Source organism: Pseudopodoces humilis, chromosome 6 (assembly GCF_049639895.1).
Source record: "Pseudopodoces humilis isolate 2021_Gansu_Grassland_sample_001 chromosome 6, ASM4963989v1, whole genome shotgun sequence".
In the NCBI taxonomy this organism is placed as follows: domain Eukaryota; kingdom Metazoa; phylum Chordata; class Aves; order Passeriformes; family Paridae; genus Pseudopodoces; species Pseudopodoces humilis.
Window position 1 is genome coordinate 8,202,969 of NC_142205.1, and position 20,084 is coordinate 8,223,052.

The 20,084-nt window shown below is 41.8% G+C and overlaps 1 protein-coding gene across 6 annotated transcripts in view; it reads left to right on the top strand.

Annotated features, from left to right (window-relative positions):
* LOC102113041 (NELL2-interacting cell ontogeny regulator 1-like) overlaps positions 1-13,744 on the top strand; it is a 36,053-nt gene extending 22,309 nt beyond the window's left edge. The window contains exons 1-5 of one of the 6 annotated variants that reach the window (XM_088056389.1): positions 854-1,271; positions 1,482-1,535; positions 3,628-3,770; positions 5,494-5,582; positions 10,182-13,744. In XM_088056389.1, the coding sequence (XP_087912515.1) occupies positions 3,647-3,770; positions 5,494-5,582; positions 10,182-10,253 (285 nt within the window). In that variant the 5' untranslated portion in view covers positions 854-1,271; positions 1,482-1,535; positions 3,628-3,646 and the 3' untranslated portion in view covers positions 10,254-13,744. Of the gene's footprint in view, positions 1-848; positions 1,272-1,323; positions 1,536-3,624; positions 3,771-5,493; positions 5,583-10,181 lie in introns of those variants that run through there. The other 5 variants (XM_088056390.1, XM_088056392.1, XM_088056391.1 and 2 more) reach the window with 5 other exon arrangements.
* The last annotated feature ends 6,340 nt before the right edge of the window (positions 13,745-20,084 follow it).

Sequence of the window (20,084 nt, forward strand, 5' to 3'; positions counted from 1 at the left end):
AGAACAGCTTTACTGGGAGTGATCAGGCTAACAAAAGGCATATACATAGAGAGGGGGGAGTGTGTGTGTGTGTCTATATGAATATCTATGTTATTTATCAGGAAGACAGGCCAAGGTGTGAGATTAGAGGGTGGAGAGTGATCATGAATAAAGTTTTGCATTTGTAATTTATGTATAGGCAGATACTAAATCAGACCAAATGGTTATCTCTGCAATGCTAAATCTTGTTTTCCCAAATGAGCGGTTTCTTAAAAGTAATTTCCCCTGCTTTCTGTTTTTGTGATCTGTAAGGATGGCAGTACTATAATTAATCCCCTTTTGACTCTGCTCATGGATGCTGTAACTTCATACAGCAACATAGTTACACACTGAACAAACTGAAATTTTAGCTTCTTACTTACTTGAATTAATGGGGGCAAACCATTCCTCTAGGGCTGTAGAGGAGAGACAGGTTATAGAGCAAGTTGAAAAGAAAAATGTTAGCCAGCAATTCAGTCATAATTCTGAGAAGGAGTTTCTGCTCATGGGAAAAAAAAAAAAAAAAGTGTGGCTGACCTTCCTGGGCACAGAATGCCCCCAACTTTCACCATGAAATCATTGAAGATTGAGTCTCCTCTGAACTAGCTAAAGCAAACACCGTGCACAGCCCTTTTGAAGGTCTGTGCACGCTCCTCTGTGCTGTGCCTGCCCTCAGCTGGGCTCATTCTCTCTGAAACAAGCACTGCTAGTGTCTAATTTGTGATGGAAATGTGGTTTTGGGGGGTGATGTAATCCCTGAATTTAGCTTTGATTTCACAAAATCACTTTTATCATCTGCATTCCACTGTAATGTTGTGTGCAGAACCAGTGCAGTCAGTGTTGTCCTGGAGTGCAGTTCATAGGGCACTGAAAGGGGGATAGAAGTGCAGGCTGGAAAAGAGGGGTTCTGAGTTTGGGCTCAAGAGTTTTAGTGGCTGCAGCTGCTCCTGGCAGCCCTGGGACTGGAATTACAGGAACACCTGGGAAAGCAGGCACAAGTACTTATGACCCCTATAACTCAGAGCCATTCAAATGGCAGGCAGTGCACTGAACAGTTCCTGAGTGCAATCCCTGCTCTGTCCTCATTTCCAATAAAGCAGCTGTAGTTTGTCATGGGTATTCTCAGGCTCTAGGGAAGCAAGTTGCTTCAACCAGGTACTGCATCCAGCTGCTCAGACTTCAGGAAAACCATTCAGCAGACTTCAAGAGAGATTAATCAAATGGCCTGGCTGTAAAAACCTTACCCAGAGTAGGTAAGTCACTGCTGGATCTTGCCTGTCAGAGCAGAAACATCCTTCCCCAGACCTGGGAGACACAGCCTGTGCCTCTTTAAATCTGCGCTGCATGCTGCAGTGCTCTGCATTGTTGCCATGGCAGAAATCTCCCCATAGTAATAACCTCTTTCAGAGAAGGTTAAAAAGAGACAGTGCACATGCTCAGAAATGCTGCACTTGTTCTCTTAGCAGTTTGCAGCGGCCATTTCAAAGAAACCATCACAAAGACAAGAGAAAGATCAGGTACTGATATTTTTTCCTTTGTTAAAGGGGGTTACTTTTTCATAGAAGTCCATGCACAGATCTGTCTCTGTTCCCAGTTGCATTGCAGAGAGAGACCACGCTTGAAGCCTGTCATGATTATTCCTTGCAAATTCCCATGCAATAACTGAGAGGCAGGAGTTATGTGTGATTAAAGATGATTGCTGCACTAGAGAAGCAGTTGTTTTGCAGTGGGGCTCACATACAAAGCTGAGCTGACTCTGGGGTGGGTGATGGGTAAGATACCCCAAAAAAGTTTAACAGCATGTCTGTTTTGTTTTGCTGAACCTTTGTAGTACTCATAGTCAACTATGAGAATAGCCTCTGCTCCTACTGACCAGGAGGCTTCTTCATCAGGTACTTCCAAAAGAGGCTGATGTTATCCTAATTTACTATTACTTGGAGACACTCTGCTGCATCCTATTGCAAAGACTGGTATTTTTGATTCTGCTTATTTTGATTGCAGATCACCATTAATTAAAACAGAAAACCCAAGCCACTTGCAGTGATTTTAATCCCTTTATTTTAGGGATTGTAGAGATAAGAAAAAGGATCACATCAGATCTAAATAGTGGCTGAGGTAGGAAACCTAACGAGGGTATAGAAATATATAGAAATTACATTACCCTATCTTTTTGTTGCCATGGGCTCAAGTATGTCTGTGACTCTGTTCCTACATGTTTGTGTTTTGCTTCTGAACCATTCCCTACTCCTGTGTTTAGGTGGAGGTGCCCAGGAAGGGCTGTGTACAATGTTGCTCCTTCCCTGGGTGAATTGCTGGTTTGCACATGCTGCAAGTGTTCGTGCAGAATTTTCAGCTTCACTTTGGCTGTGTCTGAAAAGGTGGATCGCACATATTGAAGAGCAGTCTTGTTCTGTTCTGTGTTTGTGGCACAATGGGGAAAACCCTTCCCTCTCCTGCCTCCCTCTGCTGCCTTTCTAAATGTGAAATACAATCTGTTCTGGGGAGTGCTGTACTCTTGCATTCAGTACATGCAGATTTAATGCTCTTATGCAACATCTTTTGCTCAGTAAGCACCAACTTGAAAATCAGAAAGAGGCAGAATATTGTCCTGCTTTCCCACAGCTGAATGGATTTTTTTATGTGGATTTTATTGTAGTGCCATAACTTAGCCTTATTTAAGTATTTCTTTCTTCCATTTTGATGTACAGGAATGAAAGATAAACTTGGCTGAGTTAAGGACCTCTCTAGCAGTGTGCCAGAATCTTTGAGGCTTGGATTGAGATCTCTAACAAGCAATTGACACTTGAGCCAGTCCCTTTTGCTCTGAACAATTTGTGTTGGGTCAAGAAAGTACTTAATCTGAAACTTATAAAAAAACTTGCCTCTGTGTGAAGGGAAACTGTTGCTGGACCAGGTTGTACCAACCTCAGGGCATGGTGTGGCCTTGCTGTGGTGTTCAGGAACAAATGGATGGCTGCAAATAATGGCCTGAAGCCCAGATTAGGAGGGGAAACAGAAGGTCAAAGAGTTTTGATGCATTCACCATCAGAAATTCTACCTATGAATTTGTGGAGGTTTAGCAGAAGTCTTTTCCTTCAAATACTTTCATAAAGGAGTTTTTATAATTAGCGTGCTGTGTAATGCTAGTGGCTATCTTTAATTATTATACTTGTGAAAAGATGATGCAGTAAAGGAAGCCAGAGGCCAAAGACCTTGTTTCCAGGTTCTGTTTCAGCCAGCTCTGTAATCCCTGCAGTTTTGACCTCAAAGTCTAACAGTGATCCAGCTCTCCACAGATCTGTGACTGTGTAGTTAGAAAAAACTCACAGACCAGGCAAAGCTGCTGGCATCCTGGCTTTGAAATGAAAGCAAGGACACTCTAGGGACTTCTTATCTTGTGTAGGAATGTTCTCTCCCAGCTGAGTTTTATGTATGCTCTGGAAAGGTACAGAGAACTTTTCTCCATGCTCTAGATCTCCGGGTATTTTGCTTTCTTTCAGAGGAAGACTGACAATGCTTTAGGTATCAGGAACATTAACTACTTTGTAACAAAACCCTTGTGTACCTGTAAAGTCCCTCAGTAACTTGTTTATGTCTCTTGACAAGCAGGGAAGCAGCCATTCCCAAGATGCTGGCATCCTGCCTTCTGAGAAGAGCCGTCCTTACAGCTCCTTTAGTTTTTGTGGTTGCCCTGCTGGTGGCGGAGCCTGTTAGAGCTGACCAAGAAGCAGGAACAGCCATTCCAGCTGAAAGTAGGTACCACCCTGCAGCCCTCTCCTACAGCCCCTACTGCAGTTCTCATGTTGCAGGACTCTGAAGGTTGCCCAAATAATTCAGACTATTTTGGATATGTCTTGCCTACATTGTTTTAAAACCACAACCTGATAACCTACCAGTGCTGTTTTGCTCCTGCATCCAAAGCTCTTCGCTCTCTTATCCTTGTCTCCTGCCTTGTAGCTGAAATCTGCCACTGTTCTGCACCTTTTCTTTTGTCCATTGTGTTAGCCCTTTCTATGCCAGCAAACACCATGTTTGCTTTCCAGAGACATTACTGAGACTTGTTCTTTTTCAAACGACATTGACTGTTCATTATATTTTGGTTTTGAGAATGATTGCTGTTTTAAAGTCATGAATTTTTATTAAAACAAAATCACAATGAAGATGCCAAGAAAGGATTTTGTCAACACCTAGTCTTGGGGCCTTCAACCACCTAATTCTCCTTTGCTGACCTGTGTTAGTTTATTTTACTTTATAAACATGACAGGTCCTTGCATCAAGTTATGTGAAAAACTGCTGTCCTCTCCTTTTGTCCAGAGTAAATATAGTAACACTGAAGCTGGGTGATGGATGATGGAGCAGGTCTTTAATACTGTTTAATGTGGGGGTTTTATCTCTTTTTTCTATTTTTTTTTTTCTTAGCCAGTAAGAGAATTTGGCAGGCTCCCTTTCTCCAGCAGGCAGAATTCCTGGTTGCTGGTTAGCACTCAGACCATGAACTGGAAGCTCATTCTCCAGCATGTCAGAGGCATGTACAGTCCAACATCAAGTGCTTGCAAAATGGGCTTACAGACAAGACACAGACACAGCAGAATTTTCAAACATTAGTCTAGATTTCAACCTTTCATTCATATCAGACCCCAAAGAGCAAACAAAACCTGGTTCGGAATTTCTCACTTGTGCAGTATTTCTGGTGAAATTGTCAGCCAGGCACAGGCACCGAGAGGCAAATGAGAGCAGATGTAGGGCCTGATGAGATAAAGATGTTTTGTCCTGTCTGTTTGCTCTGTCTCAGTATTGGTGTCTGTTAGGGCACAGATCTGTGTTACATGGTGATCAAGGCAAAACAGACCTTGTGGTCTTCAGTCTGAGTGTCTCGATCTGGGAACGCTCTCTTAAACACCCCAGTAAATCCAGATTGCAGCACTTCTGCTTATCAGCAATGCCCAGGGCATTTGTTTGGGCAAAGCTGTATTGTATTCAAAGTTTGAGGCTGAAATGGTCCATCTTTATGATATTGTAGTCAGTTTTATTCCATTAGTTTTCTATTTAGAGCTCACATTTGTTAGATTAGGAGATGAAATTTTTCTAGGGAACAGGTTCTTGTTTTCAGACATAATTTCTGAAAAATCTGAAGATAAGGTTGAAAATGTGCCCAGGGTTAGTGGAGCAAAATCAAAGGCTCAAGTTAAGGGTTTATTGTTTCCATACAATGAGCTGTGGAAGATAAAGTGGAACAGCAATATAGCAGGAATGAAAATATTAACGTAAATTTTAAGTAATTCCTTTATAATTGAGAGACTGAGTTGTCCATTATAGTGAACCAGTTACAATAACCTGGGTTGCTCAGGAGTACCTATGTCAGTACTCACTTGGACTCTTTTTCTGTAGCTCTTTCTGATACTCAAAATCACTGCTTAATCCTTCTAGTTAATTCTTCATGCCATGTAGTCATGATTCTCTACTCTGCTCTCCTAGGCCGCCCCTGTGTCGATTGCCATGCCTTTGAGTTCATGCAGAGAGCTCTGCAGGATTTAAAGAAGACAGCATATAATCTAGACACGAGGGTAAGGAAACATTAAATGTATTTTTCTTTTTTTTTTTTAATGTAAAAGAAAATTCTGTGGGTAAAAGTAGATAAGGTGGATGGATTTTGCACACTTGGTGAACTGTACTGTCCTGTGTTCTAAAGGGAGGCTGGTTAATTACATTTCACCTCTCTGTGCAGTAATCTGTGGAATTCTTCTGCTTTGGGGTATCAGGGACACTAGGAAGTCAAGGAAAGTGTGAACTTTATCTTTCCCTTGCCAAATTATAACCATTAGTACTGCTCTTTTCACTCCAAATGCTGAGCACACACATTTGTTTTTATGTCAGGGGGAGTGAGGTGAGAGTAACATTTATATTTATTACCCAAAAGGAAAGAGCCAGCTCAAACAAAAAGCCTACTAAAATAAAATACTCCCCTGCACATGCTTTTATCCCTGGGGAGAAGCCAAGGGAAGAAACATCATCTGTAGAGACTTTTTACATTTCTCTGATTTCATAATGATGAAAAATGCCACAAAGTAGAAGAGCACAGGGAATGGGACTTGTTTGGCTTGCAGTCAGTGTGCAGAATCTGCCAGCTTTGGAACCTCCTTTCTGTGGGGGATGTTGAATCTGCCTCTTGCTGCTGCAGCCTGCAATCTGTGCCTACCTGTGTCCCAGCTGCTGTCAGATGGTGGTGTCCCAGGAGGGTGGCTTTGTCCCCACCTCCTGTGTCCCCTTTAGCTGAAGTGCTATAGATACACTCCTGCACAGATTGCTCAACAGAAGGCACTGAAACTTTTCTGCTTTTCTAATCTATGGTCAAGGTTGTTCACAGCTCAGAGCAAACTATTGTCTTTGAGGAATGGTTTGAGGTTACTTCAAGCACTCGATGTTTAAGTGAAAATACAAGTGCATGAACGAAGATGCCTTGAATTTTGACATACTACAAAAAAATAAACAAACATTCCAGCAGAACCAGATTGGTGTGTAGCACATTTACAGCCAAACAAAATCTGTTCAATAATTACAGGTCAAATATATTTGGGGCTTCATGAAGAAATCTTGCTAATGAATCTGCTAAGCACTTTATACAGCCCAAACAAGATGTTCAGATTGTGCTGTAAAGTGGTCCTAGCACACCTCTTCCTTCTACAAACCTTTGAACTTTTCATCAGAATTTCTACATCTTGATGCAAAATCTCTTAATGTTTTCTCTGGGTGTCTGGCTATGGCAGTGACCTTTATGAAACCTTCAGCTTGCAGACCAAGTGAAAAACTTCATAATACACATATGTCCAAAGCAGAAGTAGCAATAAGAACCCCAAATATAGCAACTGTGTTTCAATACTTTTAAAAAAAATAAGAATAAAAGACAGCCAAAGAGATAAAATGAGGACAGAAAAAAATCCAGTTGAGATGAATGTCCTATTATTGGCTTTCACACTTGTAGATTTGATAGCAAGCCTGAAAATGTGATATATTCCCGTGAAAACAAACCTACCACTTCCTTATCACTTTAAAATCTAAATAATTGAATTCATATTGAAATCCTTCAGTTCTCCATGAGTAGAATAGGCCTACTGCAGTCATTAAGCTAGGAATTCTGCCTACACCCTCAAAAGACATGGAAATATTTAATAGTTGAGGACTTCTTGGAACTGACTTCTAGGGTATTTTAATTCTTACTTCTATTATTCAGCTGTGGCACAATTTAATGCAAAAGGAGGGTTTTAGGACCACTGCTTTCAGCCACATATATATTTCACATTTGACTGTTTTAGTCTGTTTTGCTGCTTTGTGGGGCAAATATTCCTGTCCCTGAAAATACAATTCCCTTTGTTAATATTCCCAGTGGAGATATTAATTTCCTTGAAAAACTCTCCTTTGTTTGCAGGCAAGATTGTTAGATGATGACTAAGCAGCTCCTAGCTGTGTTGGAGGGGGAGGGATTCCCAAAAGCTTAGAGAGGAAAGTCTCATTTAATTCCTCCTGCACATCTCACCCTGCACTTCTGTACAGGGGAAGCCTGTATATCATTTTATTGCACAAGAATGTTGCTCAAGAGCTCCCACACTTCATTTGGCCCTGGGTTGATCTATATGGTGTCTCAAAGCAAACTGACCCTAGCATAGGTCACAGACCCTTTTATGAAGGCCATAGACTGGATCTCCTTCCTTTTCCAATTCTAGCTGTGTTTGTAACCTGCACTGGTGTGATGATCCCTCACAAGTTGTCAGGCTGACTGCATGGGAAGGGTCACAGGCCACTTCTGACAGGCTGATTTCTACACTTATCAAATATGTTTACCCCTCTCTGTACATTTTTTTGTTGCTGCTGGCCCCTCAGAGCAGGCTGGAGTAGCTGTTTTGGCAGTGAGAACTAACTGCGCAATATTTTGTGGAGATATCTGTGGTTCAGCACTCAGCCAAAGTGCTGCATGTGATCATGAACTGGGGAGTGGGGTCTTGTGCTGCTGGGAGGGAGTTGCTCCCACCACAACCACTGAGCCAGTTCACAGCCAGCTCCCTGTGGCATCTAAAAGCCCCTCAAGACATAGCCCAGCAGGGAGTCAGCTATAAAACAAACTGGAAAAGAAATCCGGTCCATGGGCTACACCGTTCACTCTGCGTCTTCACTTGTTCTCAGAACTCCAACCCATTTTTCAGAGTTAACCAGTGCACACTGCATTATAACTTTAAAGAGATCAGTAACTGCATTTTTAGCTGGAACTTAACATCTCTTTTTGTAGGTTAAAAATCTGATTTCTTTTTATGGTTTTTGCTTGGGTTTGTTGGGGTTTTTTTTTCCTAGGTCTGGTTTGGTTGGTTGGGTGTTGCTGGTTTGGTTTGGTTTGGTTTTGTTTTCTTTTTATAGAAACAGATTTTAACCTACCAGGCAATAATAACAAATCCGAGTGCAAATAGTTTTGTGATCATGCTCACAGAACAGTCAGCAAAGCTGTATTTACTGACATTCGTTTTGTTCTTTATTGTTTTATAAACTGCCTGTGGTTATTTAGAATATTTAAAGCACAGTAAGCTAGATGTGCTCCTGAAAATAAAAAAGAAAGGCTTGAAAAAGTTATTAAAGATATAGAAGATGGTGTACAGCCTTGGGTCTCAGCTCCAAAGATGTTGGCATGCTGTCAAGCTTCCTTATTCAAACCATTGTAAATGATGTCAGTGAGGTGGTGAGAAGGTGGTGATTGAGTGTCTTTTCAATGATTAGCAAAGTCTGATCAGATCTTTTCAGTTTTGCACGGCAGCTGAAACAATCAAAAGTGATACCTGATTTAATATAAAGCCACAGGGCTGTATTTTTTCCTGAGATTTATCATCTGGGGAAAAAAGCCTGAGCAGCAGATGACTTTTCCTGCACTAAGAAGGCAAGTGGGGAGCAGGATGCTTCAGCCCAGCTCTGCTCTAAGTGCCTTTAGATGTGGGTCAATGGATAACACAGCTTTTAAAACACAGCCTTTAATCACATGGCAACTCCATCACTTACAAAAATCCAAGTCAGGCAGATTAAGGATGGGTTTGGTTGGCATTTAGAGCTGGTAGTCTTCATAATGCCTTTTTTTTTTATGTGTAGCTGGTTACACCAGTAGGGATTAATTTGGTGAGTGTTCTTCCCACAGCTACTGCAGTAAGGGGGGAGTTCTCTCTTGGGTCAGGCTGATTTTCAGGCACAGCTTCAGCTGACAAATTGAGGTGAAGATATGATGTTGATGTCAAACAGCTCTGCTGCATCATGCATGTACTGAAGCAACAAGTGTTCCAGACAGGCAGGAAAACCCAAGTGTGCATTTGTGTGTGTGCAGGAGAGGAAGGATTCCCCAATTTCCTTATGCAGCCCTGCAGTTCCCCCTCCCTGGTCCTCAGCCCTTTCTCACACAGGTAGGCTGTGAGAGGATGCAGGCCTTTCTGATCATGCCCAGCTCCAGCTCTTGGAAGTTCACAATCCACCCTCATTGCTTCAGAAACAGGGATCTGTGGGCAACAGACATCTCCTGATGTTGATGAAACTCTGCTCAACCCAGAGACCTCTGCTTTCACCAGTTTGGGACCCCTTTCCTTAAAGAAGCCAGGAATCCCATCACATGTTTGAACTGTGATGCCACTCCATGCCAGCTGGGCACCTCTCCTCTGTTTTAGGCTCCAAAACATATTGTCAGGAACTACTGAATCTTCCTATTAGTGAAACAGGAGAAGTTAAAGAAGTTAATTTCTTCAATGAGAGCGGATTCAGGCTGTAATAGTCTAAATTTAAATTCTGAGTCTGTTTTTAAGTAAAATAAAATTTCTGACATGATTTGGAAAGGGTGGGGAGGGCAGTTAAGCCTCAAATGAACTTCTGGACTTATGCTCCAGTTTGTGCTATTGAAATAAGATTGTAAGAAAACACTACTTCCTGGGACATGGACAAAGTTATTTTTCTATGTTGGTATGCCAATTAATCTCACAAAAGGGAAATAATTTTGCAGAGTAGTAAACAATAAGTCTGATTTTTTACCCCAAAATTCACTTCATACCACTAGTTCCAAATTGTAGAATAAAAAGAAAATTAACTTTTCTTTGGGAGCTAATTAGTTGCTGACACTTGTTTTTTGATGATATTGTTCCTCCCTCTTATAGACAGAAACTCTGCTTCTTCAGGTGGAAAAGAGAAATCTGTGTGACTGTGTAGCTGCCAATCTACTGAACTGAATCCTGGAGACACCTGAGGAGAGTCACCGGCCCAGCGGTTTTTAAAATGCAGCTGTATAAAATACAGCTTTATGGAGCTCACATTGCAAGCATGTATGCCCCAATGTACCAGTGAGATCGGGGCCCTGTCTCTGATGTATTTGTCTGTTCTGTATCTTTTTTAAAAAGTACCCTCTTCTCCCATCTGCTGGATTGCCAGTGAAGGCTCAATTCACTGAAATCTGTTACTTGATATTAGGGTGGGGGGGAAAATGTACCTGCTTTGATTTTTAATCAGAACTTGCCAAGTGTAACCCCCAAGATAATATTGGAGATCAGTGCCCTAGAGACATGTGCAGCTCGTTTTTGTCTCTAATATGAACATATGTCTGTGGCAACTTACCCAGTTACATTGAGACATGGCATTGTGGTCTCTGTAGGCTTTGCCTGTGTATTAAAGATGATGAAGTCCTTTCTGTTTGTTGTCTGTGCTGTGACCACCTTCAGGCATGTTGTAGTTCTGTCAGCTGTAATGGGGTGTGTGTCATGAGGAATTACAGGTCTGCTGGTTTTGGACCAAAGCAGTTTATATCTCAGTGCTGAGCCTTCTGTTATCCTGCAGAAGAGTATTGTTTTCTTTAATTCAAATGTTTGGTTCCTTCCCCTCCTTACCTGGACACCCCATTCTTAACCCAGTGAATTTCTGAGTAGCTTTATTTTAGCAGGTCAAATGGATAGAGTAAAAAGGAGAATCAGGGTACAATTAGGCAACCTGGCCAGACCCAGCTGTACCAAATGCTGCCACCAGAAACTGCTCAGCATCACATTGAAGGACATCTCCATGCAGTGCCAAGAAGTTTCTTTGTGAGACTGTGCCTTATTTTGCTTCAAGTGAAACACAATGATTAGGTCACATGTTTGGTCCATCCTGTGATGGACTGAACTCCAAATATTTTGGTTTTCCCCCATAGCTGCCTTTGAAAACTGTTCCCTCTGTTTCAGGCATGAAGAAAGACCTTTGTACCCGAAAGCTGAGATTGTTTCATCCTCACCTGTCCCCGTTTATTGTAAGATACTGTGTCCACTCACAAGTCTGAAATGGGCTGAGCACTCTGAGTAGGTGCTTGGAGTTTGCCTGATGTGATTTAGAGCTGTCTCAAATAATTCCAACGTTGAGACTTGGCTTGGGAAGTGGATGGGACATCTCAAAGTAAACATCTCTTCAGCTGAATTTGGAAGAAAGTTCCTGCCTGTGGCATTGCTTCTGTAAATAAATTGGTGTGACTTTGCTGGAAGTGGATGAGAGAAGAAACACAACCTCTGCCACTGCAGCTGTAGGTATGCTAACAACAGCTAGGGGAGCAGGGGAACACTGCAGGGAGCCTGAATGGATTTCCAAACCTGTCCAGAGCTGGTAAAACCAATCCCTGTACATGGAGAAGCACAGCGTGCCCTGCTGTGTGTGACCAGGACACAGGCCAGCACAGAAGCCCAGTGTGAACAGGAGAAAGGATTCTGATGTTATTTTTCCAAAGTCCCTTAAGGAGCAGCTGTGCTGTGTGTTTCTCAGAGTCCATTCACACAGCAGGGGAGAACTGGCACTGCTCATTTCAGGCTGCTTGGCAAAGTCAGTCAGTGCAAGCCTTGCCTGCAGCTCCATTCCCAGACAGTGGGAAGGAGCAGCAGTCCTTATCCATGGCAGAACACTCTAAGGATTTCTGGGAGCAAAGCTTCCTTTGGAGGGCTTCAGCTGGTTCTGGCTGCAGCACAATGGCTTCTCAGAGCTCCTTGGCTTTTGCTGCACTTGGCTTGTCCCCATTCTCTTTCTAGCTTGGCTTTGTTCCCCTGTTTTGCTCTGAACCTGTCTTTTCTCCATTTCAACCTCCATTTCCCCTCCCATTCTGGCACTGCCCTCCTGTAGTCCCAGGGGCTTCTCAGTGCACTCCAGGCCCCTCAGTGACTGCCACCAGGCCCCTGGTGACCCTGTAGTCACTGCAGGGGTGCAGTGGTGGGGGGCTGATACTCCTCAGGTCAGCAGCCCCTTTAGTCCAGATGGCAGCACTGCCAGAGCAATGAGTGGCACTGCAATTTACAAAGGATTGACAGACTTATAGTGCTAATCAACATCAGCATTTCATTCCCAGAGAAGAGGAATTCACCTGTTCAGGGAAGACATTGTGTGGAAGGACCTCTTTTTACCTAAAAATTAACATTCCTATTGCAGGACTTGGAGGAAGTCCCAGAACAGCTCATTTTCAGATGAAAGCTCTGTTCTTGAAGCTGAATTATTCTGTGGTCTGTCCCCCAGGCTGGTGTAATCTCACTGGCTTGTTACAGGTGTGGACAGGAACCCAGCCATGTTTGCAAGATGGAAACACCTATAGATCTTCATGATTTTTCCCTTGGTGATTGCACAGACACTGGCTTGAACGAGAGAAAATCCGACCATTTGGAATTCCTTCAGTTGTTTTGCTGCACCTCTACTTTATGATCCACCTTGTCAAAACTGGGGAAGTGAAACACGGGACAGAACTGGGCTGTTGCCCCAAGAGAAAGGAGCCAGGATGGGGATAGATGGGGAAAGAAATAACTTTCTCATTCTTTTCTTCAGAATCTGAAAAAAATAAGATTCCTTTCAGTCTGCAGAAGCTCTAATAGGACCAGGATTTTCCTAGCAGATTTTTGCTGCTCTTTTAAAGTCCACCTTTACAATTATCTTTTCATTCAATTACTGTTCTGGGTTAATGCTTGTTCAAAATCTCCCAAATGACAGGAGAGCAGCTAATATGCCACCAGTTCTGAAAAAGGATTGGCAGGGAGGTATGGGAACTGCACCCAGCAACTAGAATATCTGTTCTGGGCAAGTGAAAAGAAATTTTTGAAGAATTTGAATATGTAAAATCAGGTTTAGTATGACAGTGTGACAAGACTCAAGACCATTTTCATAGAGAACAAGAATACAGCAGAACCATATAAAGTGCTGACAAAGGGGCTAGGAGAAACAGAAGCAATGTACAGACTGGGAACCTTCAGTCTAGACAAGAGATGGCTGAAGAGGATGACAGAAGTTTATGAAACCATAAGTGACCCTAGAACAGCTGTTTGCTGTCCCTTTCAAGCAGTGGGATGCACTAAACAAAACCTAATGGGTGCAGGGTCAGAGCAAACATGAGGATGATGCTCTTGACCTACCATGTGTTCCAGGTGTTGGGAATCTCCAGCTGTGCCTCCTACAAGATGTGTATTTTTTCTCCTCAAAATCCAGAGGTTCCTCTTAAATCCAAACTGTTGTTACATACAAATATAATGGGGTCATCAGAACACTCATTCATCCTTCTCGCTGTCCACCTTGTCCTGTTTTATTCCCTGTTCTACATTATGTGGTGCCTCTTGCTTTATAAACGTACTGAAAGCTGTTTGGGGCAGAGAAATTACGTCAAATGCACTGTCAGGTGGCCATCACACCTTTAGGTAATGGTCAGCTTATTAAATAAAAATCACAGTTTAAAATATTTTGGCCTGTTGCTCCAGTTTCAAGCATACCATTAATTTACATGGGTTTGCAGTTTAATGTCCATGTAGATATTCCTTAACCTACCAACTCCATCTTGCTGCTCCAGCTGTGACTTTGTAGAGTTGAGGAATGACAGAGATTATATTTTCAAGACCTCTAAACACCTGAAGCTTAAAAAGTGACTTAAAGCATAAGAAGAAGAGTTCCAGGCATGGGTGCCATGAAAAAGGAAATGCAAATATCTGCAGATATTCTATTTTTACATTGATCTGCCTACACTTTTCCTTCCTCACAGTCAGGGCTGTCATCATTTGATTCTTGCTCTGAACCATGAACTTTCTGAAAACCTGCTACCACATCAGCTTGTCTTCATTAACCTTGAGCACCTTTTGCTGTTTAAATCAAAGTAAGTGACTCTGCACTTTTCTGGTAATTCAAGTGACAAAACTATAGATTGTTCTCTTTGTTGAGACAGTCTGAAAATGGGGCAGGACTGGCAACCCTCCCATTATTCTTCATATTTTCACTTTTCTTTGTGAGTCCAGATCAGCTGGAAAGACTTCTGACTGTTGATGCAAGTTAGACCCTTCCACAGAGTAAGCAGGATTTCAAGGAACAACAATGTTAAATTACTTGTCTGGATGTGGTGGATGTGAATATTCTCTGTGTATGCATTAACAGCTGCACTTAATGTTCATGCTCAGACAAACAGAATGGTAGCCTCAGCCCCAAGTTACATCTAATAGATGTTTTCTAAGAATTGATGCTTTTCTTTTAAAACTTTATTTTTATCCAGTACTTTTATTTTATTCCTAAAGTCCATAAAGTATTTGGCTATGCAAAAGCAACACAGGCAGAAAAAGTATGCAACAGACAGAAAAGTGAAGGAGTCCTATCACTGGGATTTTTGTGCAGTTAGAGACCCATGTGAGTTGTTAGAGAAAGAGAAAAAAACAGCTTCTATTTAGCTTTAAGTGCTAAAAGTGTTTATAACATGACATTTTGATGTGTATAAGGATATTCATCTATGAGAGTTTTCTACAAAATAGAAAGCGTAGGAGCTTTTCTTTATAAGAGAGTTTCATCTTGTCCAAATTAATGGAAAGATCTGCTAACAGAAATACTTTTAAAACTAAATCTGCACTAAGTTTTGTTAAGTTAATTTAGGCAACCAGTGCTGACAAAATCTGTTGCTTTGTGTGGCTTCTGCACCAAACCAGATGAAACTTCCTTTACATAAATTCCAACAGCCTTTAAAATCCATAGGTTTAGTGAGGTTGTATCTTGATCTTTTGACTGCAACCTATGAAGATAACCATGCAGTTTCACCTAGCAACTTTTCAGTTTAATGTGGGGTCTGGGGAGGACACAAACTTCTGCACAAAGCCCAGAGTTACCAATGTTTGTGACTGCTTAAAGTCCAGGCTTTCATGGAGGCCACCTGCAGTGCTTGTCTCTTAAAGTTCTGGGCATCGTGGGCTATTTTTTTTCCTCGGTTAAAGAGCAGAACTTCATCCATGCACTAAATTTGTTACACAAGGCTTCTTGCCTAAGCAGCTCTTGCATTCATCCTGGACTATATATACACTGTACCACAGCATCCAGCCTGTGAACCGTGTCTGGTTTCAGCCAACAGCACTAAATATAACTAACGCACAATTTGGGCTTGCACTGAAGCAGGACCTGAACAATGTTTAAATGCCTTTTTACAGCTGGTATGCTGCACATTCATTTTATATACAATTTTACACATGGAAGGTTGAACCACCACCTGGAAGTCAATAGCTTTGCTAAATCAGAACGAGATCTCCCCAGCTGCCCTTTCTGTAAGCACAGACAGGCTGTGCAGAGAGCTGCCTGTGCCTTCAGTCACTCTGGTTTTGGTAGCCATGGAATAACCTGCCCAAATGCCAGCACTTAAAGTATCAACCAACAGTTTCTTCCCAAACACAAAAATTCAGTAAAGGATTTTTACACACAAGCAAGAAAATGACATGCCTATGTCTTCCTAGACAGGGGTAAGATTGGCAGTAACAAGGCAAATAGCTCAGCTTCATCCCCAGTGGCATTCAGAGCACGCAAACAGCACACAGCCCTTGCCTGCACTGTAAATTGACCACATGTCCAGAGCAGCAATGACTGCTGATTTCCAGCAGCCCAGTGCAAACCTCATAAATAAGCTAGGATAATTGGTATTTTGCCAGTGGTTCTTATTTTTTCTTGGAACCAAAAGTCTGAACTGACCTTCATTTCACAACAGCTTGACACAGCCCCTCCTGCATAGCTGAAAGCGTTCTAAGCTTTTGAAAGTGTTTAAAGATGCTTGTGACACTTGGCTTCAGTTGATTTCTGGAGAACTGATCAAGCCTGGGTGCTTCCCTATATCTTAGACTGTGGTCAAAGAGGCCTCTTGGAGTTGACTTGTTCCTACACTAAAGGATCTTAATGCTAAATTTCTATTGTACTTCATTTGCAGCCACATCCCTCTTTTGCAATGCCACATGGACTTTGTTGGGACAGCTTCAGCGTCTCAAAGCCTTGCAGTCTGACCAAGGTTCAGTTTGTGGTCAGACTCTTGAAGGGTTTTCCAGGAAGCTCTAAGATAGGGAACTTGTCAAGCAATGATGCCAAGAACAAATTGGTCATTTCACAAGGGAGATTTTTCCCGTCGCCAAATCTCTGACTTAGTATTTAAAGAAAATCCTGAGCCATCAAGCAAAGATGAATCATTATCTCATAGCATGAAGGACAAGGTAAGTATATGGTGATTTTATTTTCAGTCCTTCTCAGGCCTGAGATGGCTGTCAGAAAAAAGAAATACAATTTATTCTGTTTGTGGGCTAAAATGTCAAATAGTGCACCAGCCTCTCACCTCTTAATTCATTGGCAAGGTTGTGGTTTACTTGTTTAAAGGCAGATTAAGAAACTGTGGGCCTTACCAACTGCCCTACAGCCAAATGTCTCTGAATTGCCTTATCACTGACCCATCACAGAATGGGAATATTCTGAAATCGTACTTGCTTAAACCAGAAAAAGCATTTCCTTTGCCTTGATAATTGAGGGAGGAGAAATAATTAGCCTGAATTTCATATGCTGCACAAGGGCAATGAATTTCTCCCAGGGGTATCTGTGTTTGTGCAGGAACTAAAACACAGAGAGCTGGAATGACTGCCTGGGGAACAAAATTATTCTTAATCACAAAATTAGGAGAGACAGGGAGAGAAAGGTATCAATAAGAAATCTCTCAGTTATTCCCTTGTCTTTATGCAGGGCCACTATCCCAATGCCATTCCCAAACAATGTCTAATTTATACCTGCAGGCTTAAATGTTCCCCTTCCTTCTGCAGAAAATCCATCCCAGTGCCATCCTCATTATTAAGAAGTTTTCTAGGGACTTTGGTTGTGCCTTCTGGATGCCATTTAAACCCGTGGTTGTTTCTGCTGCTGGTGGTGTCTCTGATAGTTCCTGGTACTGCAGTGACCAAACCAGGCACAGCACTGCAGCTCAGGCCCTGTGCTGAAGGCAGCTTAAGCTCTTGCACTTCTTTTTTGTATGTCCCAGTATAATTGTATTTTTGGGGAGAATGACAGATTATTATAAACCCTTTTCAGCTTCTGACTCCCTAGCTTCACCATAGAAGTGGCACCCAATAGGTTGTTCCCTGTTCCAAATATGAGCTGTTGATTAATCCTGATGAAGGGCAACACCTTGTTCTCATTTTTATAAAATTTCATTTGGTTTTTAGACCCTTTATTCCAGCTTGTCTGCCTCATTTAGAATTCTAGTCCTCTCCCCCAGCATTGTTTATAAGCTCTGGGCTGAAGTTACATCTGAAATAACCACTTTGCTTTCTCATTATCCAGTTGTCTAATGAAATGCTAAATAACCCCTGAACTGAATCATTGCAGTCCTGATGTGATACATCTTCCCTTGGGGGCAGTGACCCACTGCTAACTCTCAGCAGTGACCCAGCCAGTTTTGCTGGCCTCAGAGATGTTTACTTAGTTTGCTTCTGACAATGCTGTGTTACACAGCAGCAGAGCTTGCCCTGAAATTAAGTTTGTCTTTCCTTATCTGCAAAGCCTGTCACCCTGCCACAGAAGGATACCAAACTAGTTTGACTTGATTCTTGACAAATAGCTCTTGTTTGCAATTCCAGTTCTTGTTTTTCAAACTCTTACAAAATTTTGGTGGATTATTGCTTCCAAAACATTCTCAGGCATGGATGGTAAATTGGCTTGTGTTTTGTTTTCCAATTCTCTTCTTCATTTTAAACACAGTCACTGCACTTACCCTTTTCCAAGACTGGCATAAGTCACATCTTCCCTGAGCCCTCATCAGTAATTGCTGATGGTGGCTGCTGTATGTTCTTTCACTCTCCTGTGGTAGGTCTGGTGATAGCCCTGAGTAAAAAGAGAGCTCCAGGTAGATCAAAACATAGAAAAGGGACCAATCACAAACCTACATGCATTAGTAACCAGAGGAAATTTCTGCTAAATGTTTTTACCTAAAATACGTTCACTGGTATTAGTTGTGTGAGCCTTCCGCTCGCTAGCTCGCTTTATTTTCACTGGTAGATAAAAGAGATGCTTAGTTCTGTATCATTTTTCAAGGCATCAACTTGATTAACTTTCCCCTTCTGCTGAACAGAGAATAAACTCTTCCCTTAGGTTTTGTCTCCCTTATTTTACTCCCCTTGTGTTTAAAGGGGGCTTTCTTGCTGTTATTCATGTTTCATACTGCTTGTATCTGTTTTTGTGTCTTGGCCTCTCTGGGGTTGTGCCTGGTGTTAATCTCCTGCCATTCTGTTGTAAAAGTCACCAGATGCAGATTCTTCTGTGCCTGTGGTTTTTTATCTGTTTGAATCCAGCAAAGGGCAGATGGCCATGTGAGTAGGCAACGATGTAGAACTTCATGTTAGGCTGGGATTAACTGCCCTGTTTGCCATGTGTGCCCATGACTGTAATAATAGAGTTAGCTCTGAAACCAGAAACTTTGCTTGCATCTTCCTTTTATGCACACATATTCAATTCAGGCCTTTAATGTAAACCATTTTAACTGGATATATAAATTTTCTTCCCCCACCTCAATGATGTAACTTTCAACACCTGTAACACTTAGGAATCAATATGAAATTTTCCAAGGAAGCAACCAGATGTCTATCCTTACTAATCATCTTCCCTTTAAATGCCTGAACATTCTGATTGCTTTGGAGGAAACTTTTTCTCTTTTAGCAAACAATTATTAGGTGTGTATTCTTTGTAGAAAAAGGAAATTAAGTAAAAATATTTCTGACAGCTCTCTGGGATTCACTATGATTTTCTTCAGACACTAAACAAACTTCTGTGAATCTCTTGGAATTTTCTCATCTTCCAAAATTAATTTAGGGCTGGTATCCCTTAGCTATGGTGATAGCCAATAGTGGATGTAATAGCTAAGCAAGTCATGCAAATGTTTTCATGTGTCTCTCCTCTTCAGCTTTGTTGGAGGTGAGAAAATAGCACAGATTTCTGGAACTTTTCCATGCAGACTGGCTCTTGTTCTCTGTGAATTGAGAACCATGTCTTGGACCACATGGTTCTGTCAGCAGGAGGAGCTGGAAATTTTTTCATGTTTCTTAAAAACCCTGGCATTTGCCACAAAAAGTGGCCAGACTCTGTAAGTGTGATGTCTGGTTGTTTTATGTTGGAATTAAAAAAAAAAAAAAAAAAAGAGAAAAATAAGAGAAAAAAATAAATAAAGAACGAAAAAAGGACAGTACTTTAAGCTTATAGTAGTATAAGTGACACTGAAATAACACCTTGTACCCATTTAGGTGGTGGATACAGAATGCCCTACTGCAGATATCACAATACTTAGAATTTTAGGAAAAACTACATTGATACCTTGAAAAAATATTAAAACAAACAGTGCAATTTTGTTATTATTTAAAACTGAAGATCAGGGCTAGACTGTGTGACCAGCTCTAGATGAGTCAAGCTATATAATGTTTGTTTATATCCTGGCTCCTCTGCAGCCTGTTATCTGAGGCCTGGGATGAGACAAACCGTAAAACTGGTGCATCTCACACAGCCTCACTTCAGGCATCCAGCATCAGAGCTTGGATTAGGAGTCTCAGCTTCTCATAAAGCCAGTAGAGACATTTTGGTGCATATGTGTGCCCAGACTCACCTCATGAAGATCCCAGTGGCTGAGACTTTCAGCTGGACCTTCCACACAAGGGAATTTGAGTTTCAGTGGCACTGTGGGCTAAAAATTTGGCAGTATTTCATTCTTGTAGGAACTGCTTCCATAACTCTGGGCTGCCTCCTGCAACATCCTCTCTTGCAAGAGAGGC